Source organism: Nymphalis io, chromosome 24 (genome assembly GCF_905147045.1).
Source record: "Nymphalis io chromosome 24, ilAglIoxx1.1, whole genome shotgun sequence".
Classification (NCBI taxonomy): Eukaryota; Metazoa; Arthropoda; class Insecta; order Lepidoptera; family Nymphalidae; genus Nymphalis; species Nymphalis io.
This window is the reverse complement of record NC_065911.1, coordinates 3,821,799-3,844,224: the sequence shown is the minus strand read 5'-3', so window position 1 is coordinate 3,844,224 and position 22,426 is coordinate 3,821,799. Positions and strand designations below refer to the sequence as shown.

At 33.2% G+C, this 22,426-nt stretch overlaps 1 protein-coding gene across 8 annotated transcripts in view; it reads right to left on the bottom strand.

Moving 5' to 3' along the window:
* Nucleotides 1-3,589: 3,589 nt before the first annotated feature.
* Nucleotides 3,590-22,426, bottom strand: part of LOC126777815 (ankyrin-2-like) — a 64,306-nt gene continuing 45,469 nt past the window's right edge. For 4 of the 8 annotated variants that reach the window (XM_050500976.1, XM_050500977.1, XM_050500980.1 and 1 more), the window contains 14 exons: nt 21,544-22,354; nt 21,249-21,467; nt 21,044-21,170; nt 18,496-20,948; nt 16,871-17,007; nt 15,634-16,708; nt 15,390-15,506; nt 14,674-14,769; nt 8,017-13,672; nt 7,305-7,426; nt 6,366-6,520; nt 5,933-6,089; nt 5,706-5,814; nt 3,590-4,955 (listed from right to left, as the gene is read on the bottom strand). In XM_050500976.1, the coding sequence (XP_050356933.1) occupies nt 4,898-4,955; nt 5,706-5,814; nt 5,933-6,089; nt 6,366-6,520; nt 7,305-7,426; nt 8,017-13,672; nt 14,674-14,769; nt 15,390-15,506; nt 15,634-16,708; nt 16,871-17,007; nt 18,496-20,948; nt 21,044-21,170; nt 21,249-21,467; nt 21,544-22,354 (11,292 nt within the window). In that variant the 3' untranslated portion in view covers nt 3,590-4,897. Of the gene's footprint in view, nt 4,956-5,422; nt 5,466-5,705; nt 5,815-5,932; nt 6,090-6,365; nt 6,521-7,304; nt 7,427-8,016; nt 13,673-14,673; nt 14,770-15,389; nt 15,507-15,633; nt 16,709-16,870; nt 17,008-18,495; nt 20,949-21,043; nt 21,171-21,248; nt 21,468-21,543; nt 22,355-22,426 lie in introns of all 8 variants that reach the window. The other 4 variants (XM_050500979.1, XM_050500978.1, XM_050500983.1 and 1 more) reach the window with 4 other exon arrangements.

The following is a 22,426-nucleotide window of genomic DNA, read 5'->3' as shown; positions in this document are numbered from 1 at the left end:
TAAATTGATAATATTTATATTTATAACATTAATTTTGCATTCATTTAGATAACAACTTATTGTTTTCTTAAATTTATTTTGTAAAATTTCACTTAGTCACTTGTTAAGAATTAAAAAAAAAAGAAATTATTAGATGCAACTTAATTATACTAACTTTAAATGGATATAATCATCCTGGCGCCTTAGCATTTTGCATTTTGGAAATAATAATTTAGAAAATAGATTTACTATCCATTTGGTAAATCTATATTGTAATAATATGGGTACTTTTTCTGACTTCCGGAGCACAATTCTTTTAAGGTTTGTTTAATTTCTATTTTTTCCATTACTACCTATTTTTAGTTGCCGCTCTAGAATTTTAAATTTAACCTAACAATTTCAAAATATACATAACAATTAAAACATAACATAAGTATAATTCTTTTTTATGTGACTAACATTTGTGTATCTCTCATCGAGCACATCCTAAAATTAATCTGTAGGAATTACGGAAAAGTAAGGAATGAGTATGTCAGGGGACCATCAAGAAAGCCTTAAATATCTCGGGCCGACCGCGGGGAAGAGGGCGATCGCTCGCATCCTGGTGGTCAAACATGCCAAAAGAGGCCCAGAAAGAGAGTTCTATGGCGCAGACGTACAAGGAGACCCGATCCCAGCTGAACTAGAAAGAGGGTTTGGACAAAGAAGAAGAGGAATTGAGTCATGTTGAGGTAAAGGTTCGAGACTCAATTAAGTGGTGCACATGGCAATAATGGAGTAGGTTTTTTTATATTTGCCGGGAAGGCAAACGACTCTACTGCACCTGATGGTAAGTGGTCCAAACGGGACGACGGCCAGTACGGTCGGGAAGAATGTTCTGCACTAGCCGCCCCCGCCTTGCTGGCCCGCAAGATGCCTCTTCACGCCTCGTGAGCTGTTAAAGAATTCCATTTTTTGGAAGTGCAACAAAAAAAGGAGTTGCCAAATTTCTTTGTGCGCCATGGAATTGATGTCACAGTTTGGCAGTGACATCGAGAGCCAGCATGCGTAGACTTATGAAGGAAGGGGGAAGCAGGAATTAGAGACGTACGTACGTATGTTTTTATAACTTTTGACAGACTCAACCGATTGCAATGAATTAAAGACTAAACGAAACCTTGAAATACTTCTTATAATTGAGTTATTTCAATTTGTAATTTGCAGCCAGGACAAACAGACAGGTATGGCCCGTGTGACATGATGATTGATGCAGGAAAGCCCTCTGGCCACATGATGGGGTCGAGGGAGTGCAACCTACCCATCACGAAGGGTGAGGTGGTCTTAGGCACACATATCACCATCAATGTCGAACAGTTCCAGGCCGAGAAGGAAGCTGCAATGTCGACATGAGCGCAGAACTCAGCTTCCTTTAGACGAATATAAACCATTGCGCCGGGGCTCAGAATCTACTACTGCAGTCCGTTGCGTTTTTCCAGCAAAAAAAAGGACTGACAGACAAAAATTAAAAACGGAAACGGATGTTTAGGTAAATCGCAAATAGCCATATTAACTTTAAAAGAGGCAGTTATTTTGAAATCACAGACAGACACTTCAATTTTATTTATATGTGTAGATTTGACAATAGAATACTTTAATAACATTCACACTTAAATAAAATTTAAATAAATCATGGTCGATTTTCGACCACTGGGTGATCACTAGTGTAAATAAAAATGAAAGTTAAGTAAAATTCGACGCGGCCACTTCTCCATTTAAGGAAGGAGCCCTTTTGTGGAGTTAAATCCACCTCACTGCTTCAGTGCGTGATGGCGGATACCTTGGAAACGATCACTTCAGGTCATTTAAATAAAAATATAATTTTATCAACCATATTGTAAGACATACTAAATTATACTTGAGATAAATTCGCGTATGCGTTTATTTCCGAATCAGTGGTAGATTATTTTATTTATCAATATGCAAAGCGTAACGCTTCTAAATTACATATATATATAAAAATTAACTTTTTTTTAAATAAAAAGAGACTTGTTTGTGCAGATGGAGTGCATTAACAGTAAAGTAGGAATAGAAATGAGTAGTGTGGGAAACATACGTTTGGAACGGCAAAGGGAATAAAATGCAAGAAAGTAAAGCGCTCTCGAAGTAAGGTGTGACAGAACATTATATAATCGTACTGCGTGTCTTATGGTACCGTACTTGTTGGACGTCATTGCAATGTGAAAGGTTAATTAGCCACTTACAGCCTCACGCAGTATTTTTATATGATTATCTATATACATATAATAAAAATGTAATTGATCGCTGTCTGTACATAAAAGATATTGTATATATGTATTTTTAACGCAATAGAACCCAAAATAATGATTGTAAGAATTTTTGTCTGTCTGGGCGTTTATGCGCGCTCTCCTATCTTAGGAATGGCTTAACTGATTTGTGTGCGGTTTTCAATAATGTAATGTGGAAAATTACACTTCAAATTTAGTGTTTGTTTTATTTCAATTGACTTATAAATAAAAAAGTTATGTCAATTTAAAGAATCACGTCGAATATTTATTCATTAAAAATGCTATCATATAACTGTCAGTTTTCAGTTGAATTGGCTGAAACATTAGCTACCTATAAATGATAGTCTGTAAAATGATGATGATTGAATGTTTATAGGAACACAACAGAGTAAAAAAGGGTCATATTTAGAGATTTTGATTATTCCAATGTAAGTTGAGCTCAGATCTATATGATCAATCGTATTAATTAGTGTCACACCCACGCGTATATGTACAGTGCGCCGAATGCCACGCTGTTGTTTATAGCATTGAGTTATATGCAGCGAACGCAGGTATGTCGGACACGCACGGCGCTGTCTGATAACAGGGACCTATTATTTTATTTATTTTTTTGCTGGAAAAACGCATTTACGCGTTTCCCCCTCATGAGGCGAGTCCCACATACCCCCTGTATGTGTGCTGCTCCAGTATGCAAACTCTGGCCGAGCTCCACCCAACCAGCAGACTACCAGCATTGGACAGCTTTCTAGCCGCATCTATCGGACTTGTCACGAGGGCCATACCCATATATCCGGGTCCACGTGACACCTCTCCACATCTTACCGTTTCAGTGGGGCAATTCCCTTCTCGAGCGACGCAATGATAATTTTTTCCTTTGTGACGGAGTCGTCTAGCCCCGTCACCTTATAGACAGTTTGTAGTACTTTTTATAGTTTGGACATTTTTCAACAGGTAATTGAGTAGGTTGGTTGAAATTGCTCAATACTGAATACCTGAATATTTTTTTTTCTGTTTGTAAATAACTGTAAAGCTTATAGGCTAGATAGGTATTTCGTTTCATCGCTGCTTATATTTTTTTCTAATTTTTTAAATAAACGAATTTATTTATAAATTTTAAGCGGACACATATACTGAAATATAATAAGTCTGCTCTTAGTGAGTTCTTTAAGTTATACGCGGATAGAACCGCACAGGTAGTGTATATGTTTAAAACATAAGATTTATGTGATTCCATTCAAACATGTAACATAATTAAATGCTTTAAAAATATTTATTATATCTTCAGCTTCGGGCGTCATTACAGATTAGTAAATAAAACACCAATATAAATATGAGACATAGCGTTTTTATTTAATATTCAATAATAATTTAGTTTATCAATAGAATATTCAGCAATATTACAAGTACAACGTGAAACAATCGTAGCAAATTAGTTTAAAACTTAATATAGCAACGCACTAGCATTAATTAATTAACTTTAAGCACACCGATTCTTAAATAAAAACAACTATTATCTAACAGCATTGATTCAAAAATGAGGAATCAAAATGCTAATATGAAAACAATAGCTTTGAAATACATTCCTCTTAAGCTTATTAAGCACTTAACGTTCTTACTTTCTCTTCAGTCTCACCCTTATGAATTTATAACAAATTCCGATAATCCGAATCCTTACTTTTATAAGTATTCAAAAATCTACACATTCATTAAAATATTGGAAGTGAGCAAGCGCTGTATCTTACTAATAATATTCACGATCAACGTATTAGGTAACATTGATAAATATATTATATTAAATTAAAATATTCTTAAACCTATGAAAAGTTTCTTTTTTAGTATTTTTAAGTCAAATACTAGTAAACTTAATATTAAATAAATGAATTAAAACAATTCGACTAGACTCAAATGCTGTGACCATTAATCATATCTTACATTTTGTATCTATCTATCTAATTAATTCAGAAATTGTGCATGAATCAAAAACAATATATGATGTCCTGTGTCATTAAAAAGCATAATTTTAATTAAGGACAAATGTAGTTCCCTCACCCGTCTGCGTCTATTATTTCATTATTAAAATCATCAGATACGATTCAACCTAAGCTATATCTTATAAAATATTTGATATTTTCTACAATGTTAACATCATCGAGGAAGCGATTTTCGAGACTAATAAGCTAAGCGTTATCAATATAGGTCTATAGGTCAAGTAACATGGACCGATGTCGCTGAACGACGGTACAATACAAAAGTTTAGTACCAAAATACATCCAAAATTCTTCACTATATATGTTCCGTATTCTTAATTAAGATCAAATTCCTGGATAATGAAGTGCTCTGCACGTTCTTGTAAAGTACTGAGATATGGAATTAATTTCAAGGTATTCGATTCAGATAATTTGATTCGAGTCACATTTCAGACTTTAATGAGTTTCATAAATATTGATTTTAATCTTCACATAAAACTATAACTAAATGAAGAATTATAGAGACTAAATAATTTTATAGAAATTTGTCTTAAAATTTTTATAAATCATTTTAACAGTGCATTTGCTAAGCCTAAGCTGGCAAATTTGAAATAGCTGTGATATCATCTAAAGAAATATATTAAATTATAGAATCTAACAGAAACTCTACTTCTTCGTCTCGTCTAAGCTTGAGTGGGTTGGTCTTGGAATCATTGAAAGGGATCTGGAAAGGAAAATACATTGAAAGACAATTACATTACCACCAATAATATTTCTCATGGAAATTTTGAATTTGAATGTCACAAAAAGTTAACAAGTCAAATAAACAAACTAATAGTGTGTGCAAATTTGAAATCTAACTGGTGGATGAATCAAAATTCAGTCGCAAAGCTTTCAAAGCACTAACGGGAAGTATTGAAGATAAATAAAATCCTGTTAAATTAAATAGTCATCATAAACTTCTAACTTAATTCAAAATTTCCATGAGATAATGACACACTAGATCCCTTGCCATGCTATGTACATAATTATATATGTAATATAGGACAGCAAATCACGCTTTCAATCAACTAAAATTATAATATTATGTAAGATATAACAAAACCTACCAAAAAGCTTTTGATATAATGTTAAATATAGTCGATGTTAAGGCAAACAAATTTAGAAAGCAATACAATATAAACAGTGTACCTATTTGCCGAGTTTTTCTTGCGAGTGACTTAAACAATAGCAGCTGCAATGATAACATTTGCATTTTAGTAGGTACATAATAAACTAAACATGATATGTAAAAAAATATAATAAAAGCTGCAGAAATAATAAAAAAACTGTTTTAGTATAATATTCTTGAAGTAAACTAAAATTCAAACATACATCATATACTAGATAGCACTAAGAGTGATGACAGTTTGATGTTTTAGGAATTAATTTAGACAATTTAACTATTGTCAATTACGAAATAGTTTCAAAATACCTTCGCTGAGCTGGAATCGGTGGTGATGCTTGAGTTGCAGGTGGAAGAGATGCTGGACAGCTACCAGATAGTGTTGTCGGTTGACTCTCTTCTTCCTCTCGTTTTTCTCCTAAGGTAATCATTTTTTTTAACTAAGCATTAATTACACAAAGTATCACATTTGCAATAAAACATTTATGGAAACAGTTAACATATATTAATCGATTAATAATAATTTTAAGTCATACCTCTAACGATAGGAGTATCTCCAATATAGAAAGTTGCAGCTGGTGCTTCGACAGTAGCTTCTCTCACAGAACCATCGCCACTAACAGCGCTAAGTGTGTCAGTACTATCAAACATTATTGTACGTTCCTTGGCCCGGGGGACACGACTGTCCAATTCCTAAAAATTAAATCAATAGGCGATTAACAATGTTACAATATTAATAAGGTTACTAAATGAAATTATTAAAGAATATCCATGAGCCGAACAAGATTATTTGATGGGAGGAAATTTGGTGTCGGAATATTCGAGATATTAAAAAATACTGTGTTGATCTCAGATTTCACTTCCGAGTATTTCTCCTTGGTAAGAAAGTATACTTTTACCGAACAGGCGACCTGCATTCTATTTTATTACAATCCTTGAAATCTTTATCAGAATGCAAAATTTACTTACTAATCTTTCTGTATCAGAATCTGGTTCATGAACTTCATAATCCTGTGAATATTGTTCACTAGTAGACTGATGTTCTAAGCTTTCCATCTGTACAGCCGTTACAGGATCCAAGGTGTCAAGCGAGGACACCATTGTGTTCGACCCTGGAGGGCGCGCTATGTTATCTTTCTGATTAGTATGAAGCTTGGCAGGAAGCAGTTTAAAAGCTAATGGAATAATGTATTAATCTCTTAAATTAATATTGACAGAAACTTCAATTAATTCTTACATATCGATATTTTTATCTTGTTTATTAATATTTACTGCTGGATTTAAACTTATTTCAAAAAGCGTAATAGTTAAAACGTATTTTATGAAGAAATTAAAGAAATATCATCATGCTAGTAATTCGTTAAAGATGTAGTATTTTTGTTGTAATCATAAAATTATTATGATTGATGCATTATTCCAGAAATTAGTTTCCATTAAATGATACTAAAAGCAAAGATGGGTATATCTGCAATTATAATGATTTGATTATTGAAAATACATTACAGCTAAATAACCGTAAACGTTAAACATTATTTTAGGGTGCATTACATTCTTTATCGGTACAGTATTAACGAGAAAATAATAAATTAAAATAATGATACAACAATCATACCATTAGTTTATTACTCATAAAAACACAACAACACTTTAAATGTCAAATCCAATAAATATGTGAGAATCCAAAAAGGGGTCAATCATTCACATGCCAGTAGGTAATTACACTATTTTCTGGATACAACAAATTTTAACACCTACAGGTTTAATTTGTAAGTTTTATAAATAAATGAGTTTGTATATTAATAAGTATTCAGTATGCATAGCTGAAAAGCTTTATGGACTCGTTAGAAATTGAATAATATATAATATATTAGTAATAATATTATTGAAAAGAGTTTTCAAATAACTTACCTCCAGAAGTAAGGCTACCCGTCATTGGTGTATCCACTTCGTAGTTATAAGTTGCTCTAGTGGCGTTCGAGCTCGTTGCTTCTAAGCTATCGGTGCTGCCTAACATCAGATCAGCTCGTGCACTGTCAAAATGACAAAGATATAAAATATTTGTATTTTTTTTTATATTTGTGTCTCCACGGACGTGTTAATGAATTAATTTATTAAAATATCAACACCAACAAGGAGTACACTAATAAATACAAATAAGCCATTAATCAGAGTTATATAAACCAAGTGTCTTCTTAATTACAGGTGTTGAAAAATATAACAACAAATACAAATTTACAAAAATAATAATCAGAATTAAAATTCAAATATTAATAACAAATAAAGTGGGATATTATAATAAAGTGTGTTGTCCGTGCCTTCGGTGTATATATATTATATTGAGGTGCCTGCATGCTTACCAGGCAACATCTAAGTTTTGGGATTAATTGGAAATAAATAAGTTTGCATTAGACGTCGTAGAGTCTAAATGACTTCTTTATATACAAGTTTATTGTATATTATTTATAATATTAAGATGACTGCAATGTCAAGAATAGATAGAGGAAAACGCCCATCTTCATCCTAAGGGATGAAGATGGGCCAAGAACGAGTGAAAGAAGTACCTCGAGACCAGAAGACAAACAACTGAATAGGTTAAACTTAATTTATTGTATCAACTTACCGACTGAAACTTCCCGAAGAGCTTAATTCTTCGTCTTGACCACTCCAAGAACCGCTAGCTGGATCTGTGAAATGTTTTCCGGAGATAATACTATGAGCTACCGACCTCCCCGAGGAGGGCGATAGCTCACGTACTGCACTTCCTTCTCTCGAAAAATCCAAGTCTTCTGGTTTATCTTCGAACCTCTCAGAAGACGTAATTATGGTATGCTTAGAAAATGTTACTACTTCGCTGTCAGATGGATGTCTTTCAATTATTGTCATTAAACTATCCATTTCTGAAGGTTGTGAAGCTAATGAAGACGACATCTCAGAACTCATTGACATACCACTATCATCGTAAGGCTTAGATCTTGCTGGTATATCCACGCCTCCTTCATTGTCAAGGCTTGTAATAGTTTCGGCAACCTTCTTTCCGACTACAAACTTTTGTTGAATAACAGTAGTAGTTCGTACAATTTCAATAACACCACCCTCTGTTTTCGTAAATGTTTGTTGTTGTTCATCTTGCTTAGATTTTTCTTCTAAGTCTAAAATTTTCATCATTTCTTCACAATCTCCTGGGATCGATTCTGCTGAGCCATCGCTGGGAGCTGCAGCACAAACGAATGAAGAAGTTTTTTTACATTCTTCTACTACTTCTGTAGCTTTCACTTCTGATGTTCCTGCTTCCGGTTCGGGCACAAAAAAGGCACCTCTTTCATCAAATTTTTTTACTGTTACAATTTTTGGTCGGTACTCTTGCATTTTTTGTTCTAAAGCCAGTTGCTGATCGATAATTTTTCTGATAGCCATTGAATCAGCTAAAAGTTTTTGTGATGGACTACCGTAACTTCCAACCTTTTGAGAAGGACTGCCACTTTTTTGTGAAGGGCTACTACTTTTTTGAGAGGGACTACCACCTTTATGTCCAGGACTTCCACTCTTAAATGGAGGACTATTTTCAGAACTACTATCGTATGAACGCTTTTCTTGTTCTAGAAAACTACTACTAACAACTTTAGGATCTGCTAAAAGTAAAGCTTCCTTTTGTTTTGCTAATAATTCAGCCTTTAAAGCTTCGAGGCAAGCTGTTTCAAGCCCTTCAAATTCCTTAAGGCTTGATACAGATATATCATCCCCTTGACTCTTACTTAAAATGTATCGACGAGGTAGCGAACCATTTAAGGAATCTTGAGAAGATGAAGAATGTTGCTGATATTGTTCCATTAAAGCTCTTTCAAGGTTTTCAAATTCCTGCAATGAGCTTATTGAAATATCATCATTATCTCCTTTTAATCTAAATCTCATACGTGAGGTCATTTCTGACTCTGAAAGACTTCCGTAAGAATTCCTAAAACTGCCATAACTTCCAATTGTTTCTTTTTGCGAACTCAAGCTTCCAATTCGGCTAACATCAAAATCAGTCATTTCTTCCTCTTTAATATCTTCTAGCGGAATTCTTTCATAATCATACCTCGGATCACCTTCGAATTGCATTTGTATCCACCGCTTACCTGCTTCAATTTCAGCTAGTTCTTGAGCTTGTAATCGTTTTTGTTCTTGTTCGTATTGAAGCATTTCTTCATCTGATAATGATCCAGACCCAGAAGCACTACTAGTGCTTTCTTGTTTTTTAGTTGTTTTTGATAAATATTCCTCAACTTCTGTGTCATGCCTTTTTATATATTTTTGGGCTTTTATTTGCATACTTTTACCTTCTGGATCAGTTTCTTGTGCTTCTTTTGCAACTTCTTCAATAACTACGAAATCATCCATTTCACAAGGCTTATCAACCATTTCAAATTCATCGCTAGTTGGTGACTCTTGTTCTTTCTCGAAAGTGTGTAAAGTCTTTTCTTCTGTAGTAATTACTAATTCTGATCGACTGGTCTCAGTCATCAGTTCTGATTTTAATTCTGGAGTTTCTGAAATGTCATACATATCATCGAGAACGTATTCTCGTCCATTATCTGTAGATAGAGAACTTTGGCTGGGTGCTGACAAAGGTGTTTGTGGTGTAGAAAGATGCTCATGAGTTTTCAAGCTCGAAGTAGAACTCTGTTTACTTTCCAAATAATCTTCGGGTGTTCTGAGGCCAGATTTTTCGGCTTTCGTTTTTGGAACTGATGAATCACTTTTTGATTTCAGTATTTCTTCATACTGTTTTGTCCCCTTTGGTATTATATCGTCTTCAACATCTACAAATTCTCTTTGACTGGGCGGTAATTCGGTTATAGGAAATGGTATAGTGCTAATTTCTTCGACGACTTTTTTTACACATTCTTCTGTTACTTCCTTAAGTGGTACTGAAACTACACTTGCGCGGGGGATAGATTCTTCCTTTGTAATAAGAGTTTTTCTTACAGGAGTATCATCGTGCGGTAAATTGTCTAATCTTGTGGTTATATGACCAAATTTTTCAATTTCTGCATACTCTGCCGAGCCTATAGGAATGATATCATTTTCGACGTCAACGAATTCTCTTTTCTTTTCTATTTTTGTTACAGAAAATGGTATAGCGTGTTCACTATGTACAGATACTTTAGTTACAATTTCTTGAGCGTCTTCCTTATCTAAATCTAATTGAGACTGAGATGAAGACATATCAAGTTTTGAAATTGATGACGACAGAATCTCGTCTGTTTTTAGTTGGTTAGATATGGTTGTATCTGAGGTTTCTTTATCTTTTAAAGAATCATCATCAAATTCAATACTATCCGAAGTACCTTCAAGTGGAAAATGTTCAGGTATCATTTCTTTTGGTTGAAATCGCATCTCATGAGATCTTTTCATCTTTCCTAAAAGTTCAATCTTATCAGTTTTATATTCGTCATCTTCACCAGAATTATCCTCGTCACTTGTTGTTTTACTTTTAGATACATGTTCTTTTTCAGGCTCATGTAAAAATTGTTCAACATATGTACTACTTTCCATCAATTCTTCTTTTAACTCATTAGCTGAAGGTACAAGTGTTTCCGATGCATCTGATATGTCTATGCTTGCAACATGACTGGAGCCATCTGAGTCAAGGCTTTTCATGCTATCTCTAGAAGCAAGTGAACTACCAGCTGTGTAATAATCCTTAGATGTCCTCAATGATTGCGATGACACATCATGACTTGTAAGTGCTGTATCATAATCCGTACCACTTTGAGCCGTCATCATCACTTCAACATCAGATGACAAAGGCCTACCCTCAGAATGTTCAAAACTATGGTAATGACTTTCCCCAGAACTAGACCAACCTTCGATTTCTGACGCAGATCGTCTTTCCACAACACCTAATTGTGTCTTCATATGTTTTTGTGTCCGAAGTTTAACTTCGGGACTACCTTTAGAGGAACCATTTCTATCAGATGAAACTAGGTCACTTTCTGTTTCTAATATTGAGTGAGGCCCACTATCAGATCTTATTGAAATGTCTCCTTCGAGAGGTGGACTGTACTCTTTATGATGAACTGTTTCTTTATCATCATCAGAAAACGATACTTCTTCATGTGAGCTTACCTTTTGCGAAACGCTGTCAGATTGTTGGCTATCTATTAATATTTCTTCGGTAACTGGTAACTTAACCTTATCAGTTCGTTCATCAGCACGTTGGATTTCTTCTTTAATAACTTCGGGTTTATCTGGACTAATTAATATCTTAAATTGGAATTCAGATGGTGATTGCTTATATATAATACTACCATCACTTTTCTCACTAATTATTTCACCTTGCGCTGCCTCTAGAGACTGCTTAACTTCATCTATAGTTTTCTCTAAAACTGATAAGTCAGCAAGCGGCTGAGAAGATATTAATGAATCCAATGCTACCCTTTCAGACTCAAGTTTCATTCCTTGAAACTCAGCAGAGGAGAAATCAGTATCATAACCACTACTACAAATATCTTCGGTACTTTTTTCTTTCACTAGCTTTATTTCTTCTCTTTTGGGTTCCGTTCCCGTATGAAAAGCTGAGTCTGCTTCCATTGAAAATTCCGAGGCATGTAATGTTTCGGCACTGACTGTTGAATCCATTGACTTTTGTAAAACTTCACCTTCATGGGACTCTAAAGATTTAATCATACATTCAGTGTCAATACTTTCACCTGATTTTATCATAGCATCTTTGGACGCTATACTTATATCATCAGAAGTTTCCATAGTTATAGGAGAAATATCACTTTCTTTTGGAATTTTAGTTATTTTTTCGAGTTTTAAATCAAGCCCTTTAGTTTCCAATTCGGTACTTTCTTTTGCCATGCTGGATGATTCCGAAAGTTTTGCCTGCGATAAATCATCAACAATGCTAACACCTTCTTTGCAAACTGAAACTTCTAATATTAAATCTTCCGTTTGATGAGATAATTTTACAGGTGATTTCATAATTTTGTCTTTCTTTGGGGTGTCACTAATTTTGTCATCATGAGGCAATTCGGGTACAATTTCAGATTCCGAATGAGTATCCTGACTGCCAGTACGACTAAATGTGCTTTTAACAGGTGATGTCGATACTTTTATTTCTTTTATAAAATCTACTTCGTAAACTTCATCATCCTTTTTAAAAGATTTCGATTTACTTTTGGGGCTTGTTTCAGATGAATCTCGCCGGTCAGTAGCCTCGCTTTTAAAGCTTGGTATATGAGAAGCATCTGAACTAAGATCATCGTGTTCCTTACTTTCTATTACAGATTCTTCTTTGTGGTGTTCTACTTTTGAACTTATTATTTGACCTTTTTCAGATACTTCAACACTTGAAAGTGTTTCATCTTTTTCTATTATTTTTAAATTAGATTCCAAAAAAGCTGTCCTTGACTTAGCATCATCGTCTTCTTTAATATCTTCTAACTCTCCTGAATCAGTAAAATATTCTTTTCCCCATTGTTCGTGACATAAATCTCTCTCTGATATTTTAACTTCATGTTTTTTCTTAACTGTTTCGTCTTTTATAGCAGTCATCCTCTCCTCTGATTTTGTTTGCCTTCCAGTGTAGAGTCCCTGTTCGGTAAATTCTCTTTCTATTTTCACTATATCTGTATCGTCAGTGCTTTTAGAAACGGTTTTTGTTTCTACATCAGATCGTTTTGCCGTTGCTTCATGAGCCTTCTCCATTTTTTTTTGGGATGTTTCTGTTTGCTCTCCTTCTTTTTTAACAATCATCTTTTCTTTAACTGCATGCTCTTGTCCTCGTAATTCATGACTCGTTTCCGTTTTTATTATGAGAGAATCATCATCTGATGACGAAACTTGTTTAGTTTCCGAAAAATACTCTTGACCTGATATTTTTCTCGTTTCAGTCTCTTTATGTGAAAGTACTGTGCTATATTCACTTGTTGTTCCAAATTTAGCGATCATATCTGACATAACTGCATCAGGATCTATATTTTTAAATTTTAATTGGGAACCTTCAACTGTTTTATGGACAGAAGATGAAGACGTTGAAGTTTCTATTCTAGATTCAGAATAAAATGTATCTGAAGATGTAGATTTTTGCATGTCTTCTTGCATTTCTTTTTTAATTTGATCAATTACGTCTAGACTTTTTACAATTGTTCGATCAACAAGTTCTATTGCTCCAGTGGTTATTGTTGGTTTGTCGACATTTACAAAAGATATATTATCGGCTACATGTTTAGTTGGTGATTTAGGTCTAGCTGCTTCATTTAGGGCTTTAGATGCTTCAGTTAACAGTTCTGAAAAATAAAATGTAAAAAGATTATTACTTCATGGAAATATACTCTGTATTTTGTAATTGAATAACAACACATAATTATAATTATAAAATATCAATAAAACCTTTATTATATTGATCTATTTTTTATATTAATATGAGTGAATGATAACAAAGCGATTAACAAAAATGATTTAATTGTAGTTATATAAACGATGAAAGCATATAGTTTTTCTTAAGATTATTAAATGATGAGAAATAAATCGTGATACGTATGTTGTGGGCGAAGAAAGCTTATGTGATGGCAAAATGTAACAAAAAACAAGAAAAGATTTTTGAATCAAAGCGAAACGTTACTCAAAGGTGAACATTGATGTGAAGTGGAAATAAAAATTATTTGCTAATCAATAACAGATAAACAAATTAATCTTAATAGGAACTTTAAAAAGCGACATCAATGAAAAATTTTTTTCGAACTGTGTCCACTTACCTAAGCAATGTGAGGACTCCGCAAGAAACAAAGTAAAATTTACTGTGCGACAAATATTGGCATAACGTTTGTGACTATTGCAAATTAATTTTAATGTCTGATTTCAGTGATATCTTCATGTTCAATATTTTGCCAACTTTTGTTATGGTGTGTTTATACGAGTATATCTTTATTCTACCTTTCTAGTCTAGGTGCTTATTGAAATGATATTATTATATTACCGGCAGTGAAACACTTTATATTGACTAAGAAACAAATTATAAATGACATGCAATAGTCGGCACAAATAAAAATGTGGCAAAAGAAGATTATATCTACTAAATTATGAGTAAAGTTTCGCTATGACTCTACTTTGCCACTACCTAATGCGTAAAACCTTTTTTTTTAATATTTATTAAATAATATGGGCAACAAAACGAGAAAATTTAAATATTTTAGTATTCATTGACTAATGGCCTCGAATAAAAAAAATCGCCCGTCTTTGTATTATTTTTAAAGTGTAGTTTGGCAACTTGATTTGAAATAGTACTAACCGCTTTGATGAGCCTCTGTTTCACTAATTAAACTGTCTCCAGCTGATGAAGCTCTCGGAGATTGTCTACTCGCATCAAGGAATGATGATTCGGAACCTAAATATTACTAACGATTAGTGTATACTCTACAAGCTGACTACTGTCATGAATGGCTATTGCGCATTCGTGTGCAATTGTATATTAGGAATATATATATGATTAGGAAGTTGATGACCTCAGAAAAGAAAATATGCTTATTTTCGATACGCTAAATACGCTTAATCGATTAATGTGATTTTTATGAAAAAAAAATCTCTATCAGTTCTGTTTTTTATTATCTTTCCTGAGTTAAATCTTATGTAGGTAAGTCTAAATGAATGTTTCCGTAATCCGTAACAGCCTGTGAATGTTCCACAACTGGGCCTAAGGCCCTCCCTTTTTGAGGAGAAGCTTTTTCTACCATGCTGCTCTAGTGCGGGTTGGTGGACACATGTGGCAAAATTTTAGTGACATTAGACACATGCAGGTTTCCTCATGATGTTTTCCTTCACCATAAAGCACGAGATGAATTATAATCACAAATTAAGCATATGAAAATTCAGTGGTGCTTGCCCGCGTTTGAACACACGATCATCGGTTAAGATTCACGCGTTCTTACCACTGGGCCATCTCGGCTTCGATGAATGAATTTTTGAGATATAGAAAATAAAATTCTGTTAATTTTGGAAAATTTATACCTTTAGGCTGTAATGCAGTTTGTTTCTCGGCTACACTTTCATCAGGTTTCGATCTGTCCTTCATTATTAAATCCACCGGTGACGGTGGTGGTGTTTTTGAGAACTTCCCAGAAAGATCTGAAGGAAGAATATTGACCTTTATAAATACGTATAACATATCAAACTAAATTCTTATAATATTTATACAAGAGTTTAAGCATACATATGTTTAAAATAAACTATATGAGTCAATGGTTAGTCTTACCATGGGTTACATGACTAGAATCGATTCGTATAAGAGCACCTTGAGATGATATATCTTCTAGTAAATTTGAACATCGTCTATTTAATTCTGACATATCTGGGGCTTCGATTTCATCATCTTTACCACTTTTTTCTGATTCATCAGAAGTGTCCACTTTTTGTTTTTCGTCCTCAAATGTTATTTTTTTAATTACCATGTCAGAATCGTCTATCTTTTCTTTAATATCTTTCTTGTCTTCAATTTTAACGTTTGTATCTGACATATCTAATATTTTTGTCTTTTCTAACGACTTATCATCATGTTCACTAAATACTTTACTTTCAGTCATAACTGAGGTCTCCTGAGAGGAACTTGACGAGATGTGGATTATCCTTGAAATCGACCTCTCTTCTTCTATAAATTCTTTGCTTTTCGTTATACCATCTGAGGCATCTGATGCTAATGTTTTGGAAACGTCAAATGATGAATGTTCCTCTGAAAAAGTTTTTTCATCAATTGATCTAGAAGTTTCCTTGACACTATCTATAGATGCTTTTGAGTAGTCTTTACTTAAGTCGACTGTCGAATCTTTAGATAATTCGTTAGTGGCAAAATCACGAGACGTATCTTTGCTATCTATAGAAGACTTGGAATAATCTTTTGTTAAATCAATAGACTTTTTTGATAAATCTGGAGTGGCACGATCTTCCATTTGATCTTCAATTCTAGTTTCTTCTTTTGTATCTATTGAAGTTTTAGATGGGTCTTTCACCAAATCTGCTCCACTAATTTTAGATAAATCAGCTGATGTTCCATCTTCTATTACTGATTTTTGTTCATCATCCGAAGATTTGGTTAATGTGGAAATAACAGTGGTTACCGATGACTCAGTGGTTGATTTTGAAACTAAGTCAGAGCGTAAAATAGTTTCTTCAAAATGAGTCCTTTTAGGGGATGTATCACCAAATTTTTCTTCAACTAATTCTTGCGGCGTACCTGAACTTGTACCTGAGACATCATGGAAATCTTTATGTTTTATATCAGGTGTAGTAAAAGATTCTTCAGTATATTTCCCACCATCTTCAAAATATTCCGCCTGAATTATGAAAGTGATTATTAGTTTTTTAATCATCAACATTTAATTTTTATTAAAACAATTAAATTTATATAATTTAGTTATTACGTAGGTAATATATAAAAGTATTTACGATAAAGTATTCATAAGATAAATAATTTTCTAAGATTTGATTCTACTTACCTCTTTTTCTGGAAAATCATCAGCATCATCAAGCGAATCAGTACGAAGTTTTTTTATATCAAAACTAGAAGTTGGAGCCTTTCCATCGATGTCTGAAGATGGTTCAATGATTTCCAAAACTTTAGCCTTGTCCATATCTGAATTAAAAAATAATACTGTAAGATTAAAATATGACTTAAGCGGGGGTAAAATAATATAATTTACGGAACGCAACGTTCATCAACAACAATCATCTTGGTGAGAAATAAGTATGATTTTATCAAATTATCATTCTAATACTGTGATTTAATTAAAACTTGTTTCATATAATCGATATTAAATTTACTGATCCATATAATATAAAATTAAATAATATTTAGCATTTCATTATATATCATTCATTATATATCAGGAGCTGATATAATTATTCGATTTAATTTGTTTCTAATCATATACAGACATTTTTATTAAATACAAAATTAAAATAAAAAGAACAAAATACACATTACAAATTTAAAGCAGAAACACGCCGTCTAAAAGATTGGCCTGTGGCATTGTACCCAAGACGCTGGCACTGTTGCCTCTCTACACCGCTAGACTCAGCCTTTGGGCTAAATAAGCGCCAGCTCTTGGGTCACCAGAAGTGTGGACCAGTTTCTTAGAAATATCTTTTATTATTCTTTTTGTATCGGACGACCATGGACCCAATGTTTCAAAACCCAGCCCCGCAAATTCATAACCGTTGCATAAAAGTGAATATTTGCGGCGCTTGAGTATTTGAGCAGCTTCAGCGGCTGCACTGGCCTTACGAGACGTATTCTTGATATGAGATAATTCTAATAATAAATTCTAATACTCAGAATGTTTATGAGATACAATTTGAGATGACTCAAGCTAAGCATTTATTAGCTTGAGTCACAAAGGTTGAATGAATCCTTACAATTCTACATAGAATCTACATCTGGCATAGAAAATTAAGGCGATATGGCGTTAAGTTCTATCTACTTTATATATTGGCTAGTGTATTATGTATTGACTAGAAAGCCATATTCGAATAAACTATAACAACCCAGCTTAAGAGATAGAGTTGGGGACAGTATTGTGGTAAAACCAGATTAACGTATCTCTTAGTTTGGAGCATTGTCTAAGTATAATATGAGAAATTGAAAACGAGCATATATTAAAATAGTGATTACTCGTTGCGGCTGAATTAACTACAACATCTACTACTACTACTAAAAAACTATTTAAAATAAAATTTGCATGGGTATTGCAAAGCATGCTGTCCATTAACTAATTACTATTAAATGTAATATACCATTAAATCGTTAATAGTGTTTTTGTTTGCTTAAGAAAATAATATTTAAATTGAGTGTTATAGATTTATAAATAAAAACTTATTGTGATGATTTTTGATAGTATTCGTGCATATACGAAATGAATCATACATAAATAATACAATTTTAAATATTTTTGGTATTTGTTTGGATCCTAAATTACTAATAGTGATTTAATTTCAGTTGATCTTTCTATTAAAATTACAATATTTTTATAACACGCATTCGATGATATATCGTTACTGACAAACGTACAGTAGCATTTACTGAATGTGTATTTTGTGTACAGTAATATATAAACAAACATACCTGACTCTGAATCTGTATATATCTGTTCCTCCACTTCGTCGGGTGAACTTTGAACGGAGAATGTCCTGGCATGTTTTTTTTTTGGCATAATTAATGTTTCCCCACTGTCTCTTGAAAGTGACTTAGTTAAACCAGGTCTTTCCTTAGACACTATTGTGTCTTCCGAGATTTTTTCTTTCTTAGCGTCAGTAACATCATGTTTGACATCTTTTGCTTCATCTAAAAACCCTTCAACTGTGTGAACTGCTTCTTCAATAATTGAATCTACCGAAACCTCTTCTTGTAGCTTTTTTTTTTCTTCTTTTTCAACATCAAGTTCTTCAGATATATCCAAGTCTTCAGAAGCTTGTTTAATAATTATTTCTATATTATCTGCCATTTGCTTCATCGTCGAATCAGATTTCTTCATTTCAATATTTGTATCATCTTTAGGAGGCATTTTAATGACTTCAATATCTAACCTATCTTCTTCTATATCTGATTCGGCTATTCTTTCAAGTGAAATTGCTGGACTAATGCAAGAATGTCTACGTTCTTCTTTTTGAGGTACTTTAGCATCGTAAGATCTTTTTTCTGTGTCAAGTATTTCTTTGCTAATCGTTTTTATATCCTTTTCTAGTATAGGACTTCGAGCTGTAGCTACTGTGGTACCTTTCTGTATTATATCTTCAATAACTGGCTTTACTTGTTCCTTAGTTATTTCTTGCGTTTCCTTTAAATTGAGGTCCCTAGGCTTAGTTATGTCATTTTCAAATGATATCTTGCTCGATGTAGTTTCAGTACTAATCTTAGCATTTTCGATGTCAGATGTATGTGTTAAAGTATCTTTTTCAGACGACGTTGAAGACGTTTTGGCTAAAACTTCATCAAAGTCATGTTTTTTAACTTTAAATTGAGATTCAGCTGCATGAGCTAATAATTCATCCATTACAAGCTTATGTGAAGTATCTAATGCCACAGTCACTTTTTTATCTTTTTTTATCTCCGGTTCTGAAAACTTGCTTTCAATGATTTTTTCATCAAATATTGTTTTAGATTCTTCAAGAGAACTAATACGGCTTTCCTTAGACTTTATTGATTCTGATAATTTAGTGGAGATAGTTTCTTCTCCAGATGGATGTTTAGTAACTTCAGTAACAGTAATTCTGACTTTTAAGTCTCCTGATGGAGTTTCAGTTGTGTCGGTAACTGTTGTTGTTGTTATTTCTTCTCCTTGTGGTCCTATTTCCGTTTTGGTTTCTGTAGACGAAGTTTTGTTCATGTCATCAGAAAGATCATCAGACTTTTCCAACATATTTTGAATCGTGCTTTCTAAGACAGACTCAGCAACTTGCGGTAATATTGTATATGTTTCCTCTTTAAATGATATAACACGTTCTGATGTTCTGTTTGATATTGTTATATTTCCAGAAGGATATTTAGTAGTTTCTTTAACAGTAGTTTTTATGACTTGTTCATCTGTTGGTAGTTTAAAAGTTTCAGTTTGAGTCTCAGTAGTAATTTCTTCTCCTTCAGGTCCAACATTAGTCTCAGTTTTAATCGAAGTTTTCTGATCTTGAGGTAAACTTGTATCTTCTGGCTTAGTTAAATCTGAAATTACCTCATCTTTTTCATCGGCTCCTGTAGACTTAATAGACTGTGAAATTCTAGTGGATGTTTTGACTTCCCCTGAAGAGTACGTTGTTGTCTCCGTTACAGTTGTTTTAGAAATTTCATCACCTTTTTCATTTTTCATAAGTTCTGTTACTGTAGTTGTGGATATTTCTTCACCTAAGTCACCAACTTTAGTTTCTGTTTTGGTAGTCACAACTTTATCTTCTTCTGAAAGGTTTGCTTTAATCCCGAGATCTGTTTTTGTTACCAACTCTTCAGGTTTTGGACCTAGTATTGTTTCGCTTAAAGGTATCATAGAATCTTCTAAAGATTTTAAAATTTGTTGTTTCTGTCCCTTTATACTTTCTGAGACTTTTGTGGAAACAGTTTCTCTGCCGGAAGGATATTCCGTAGTCTCAGTAACAGTTGTTCTTACAATTTCTTCTCCTGTTTGCCCATAAATATTCTCATTTACGGTTGTAACTGTTATGCTTTCACCTGAATCACCTGTCTTATAATCTGTTGTGGACGATATTGTTTCAGCTTCACCTGATTTACCTAATAGAGGAACAGTATCTTTCGTGAGAGACTTTGAAACCTTTGAAACAGTAGGTACAGTTGCTTCTATCACATTTACAGTACTTGTTGTAATCGTTTCTTCTTGTTTTATAGTATCAATTTCTAATTTTTCTAAGTTTGAAATACCTTTTGCATTTGAATCTACACATATTTTATCAACTTGATTATCTGTAAAATTTTCAAACTCCTCGGAAACTACTTTAATCACAGTTTCTCGTTTTATTTGTTCTTCACGCTCTTTTTCCAAGAAATTACGGGTTACTAGTTTATCTGGCAAAGAACTGTAAGAAGAATTGCTATTATAATAACTAAAATTCTAAACTGTACTGTCTGAACTATTGATTTAATTGTAAGTTAATGAATTTTGACAATATACCTGACTTCCGCAATATGTGGAAGTTTGTGCACGTAATCAGCAACATGGTCTTCAGGAAAACCTTCTACATCATCTAATGAATCTCCATGGGCCAATTTTGCTAGTTTTGATGGTTCACTTATTTTATCTGCAAATACATTTAAAATAGATAAAAAAATACATAACATATATGAAATTTAATATATAAATTATATACCGTACGTACCTGGCGATTTTACTTTACCCTCAATATCTTGTTTAATTTCTAACTTTTCTTTTATTATATCTACGTGAGTACCTTGAGTTCCGATGTCATCTTCAGATTCTTCAAAAGTATAATCTCTGGATTCAGTAAGACTGTGGGCATCGGAAAGGCGTTTTTCATCTAATCGCAACTCGCTTACAGAACCCACTGATGTTACTGATTGGCGTTTGTCTGGCTCAGCTTGAAAATAAGAAAAATACGATTTATTAGTTTCCTTTTCATTTGTTGCAATTAACTTAAGGAAACATAAGTATACCTTTATTTAACGATTCTACTTTCGTTGTTATGTCAACACGGTCCGATTCTTTAGAAATTTCAGTTTCATTTTTGGTTACATCTTTTATTTTTTCCTTTTCCAATCCTAAATCTTCTTTAATTTGTTCTTCTTCGGAAGAATTCTTTTTGTCTGTAACTGCATCTTCAGAGCTTATCCTATCAGAAATACCTTCAGATGATTTTCGATCAGATATTTCGATTTCTCTGCTACTCTCAGAAGAAATTTTATCAGATTGTTCATCTTTTTCAAATGATTTGTCTATTTCTTCAGCTTCAGTAACAATCATCTGGAATTCTTGCTTTGTTACTGGAATTTTAATATCCGGTAAATCGCTTAATTTTGTGATTGAAATAGATTCAGCTCGGGAGTGACGTTTTGGTATAACTTTTTTGAATATTACTTCCGCTTCATCAGGTTGTGTTGATGTGGAATCAGTATCTTGCTTCTGTGATTCTACAACTTGAGAATCGATTTTAATTGACGTAAAACCAATGCTTTCTTCGAACTTTTCATCACCAAAGCCACTGCCAGAATCCTCCACTGCAGTTCCCTCATATTCTGCCCTCTCATCAAAATCAGAAGATGATATTTTAGCTTTTATATCAGATTGGTCTGATTTTAATGAGTCTGCTTCCGAATGACGCCTAGAATCTGTGTGGTCAGAATCCTCTAATGAATCAGAATAAATACGTTTTGAGAAAAAGCACTCTTGGACTGAATCATCTTCGGGGACAGTTTCTATAAATTGTCGGGCTTTAGCACTTATAACTGGAGATTCCTTAACGGATGTCTAAAATAAAAGAAAATATATTTTAAGTTCATACTATATCTTATAAAATAAAATAATATTAAAAAAGATTTT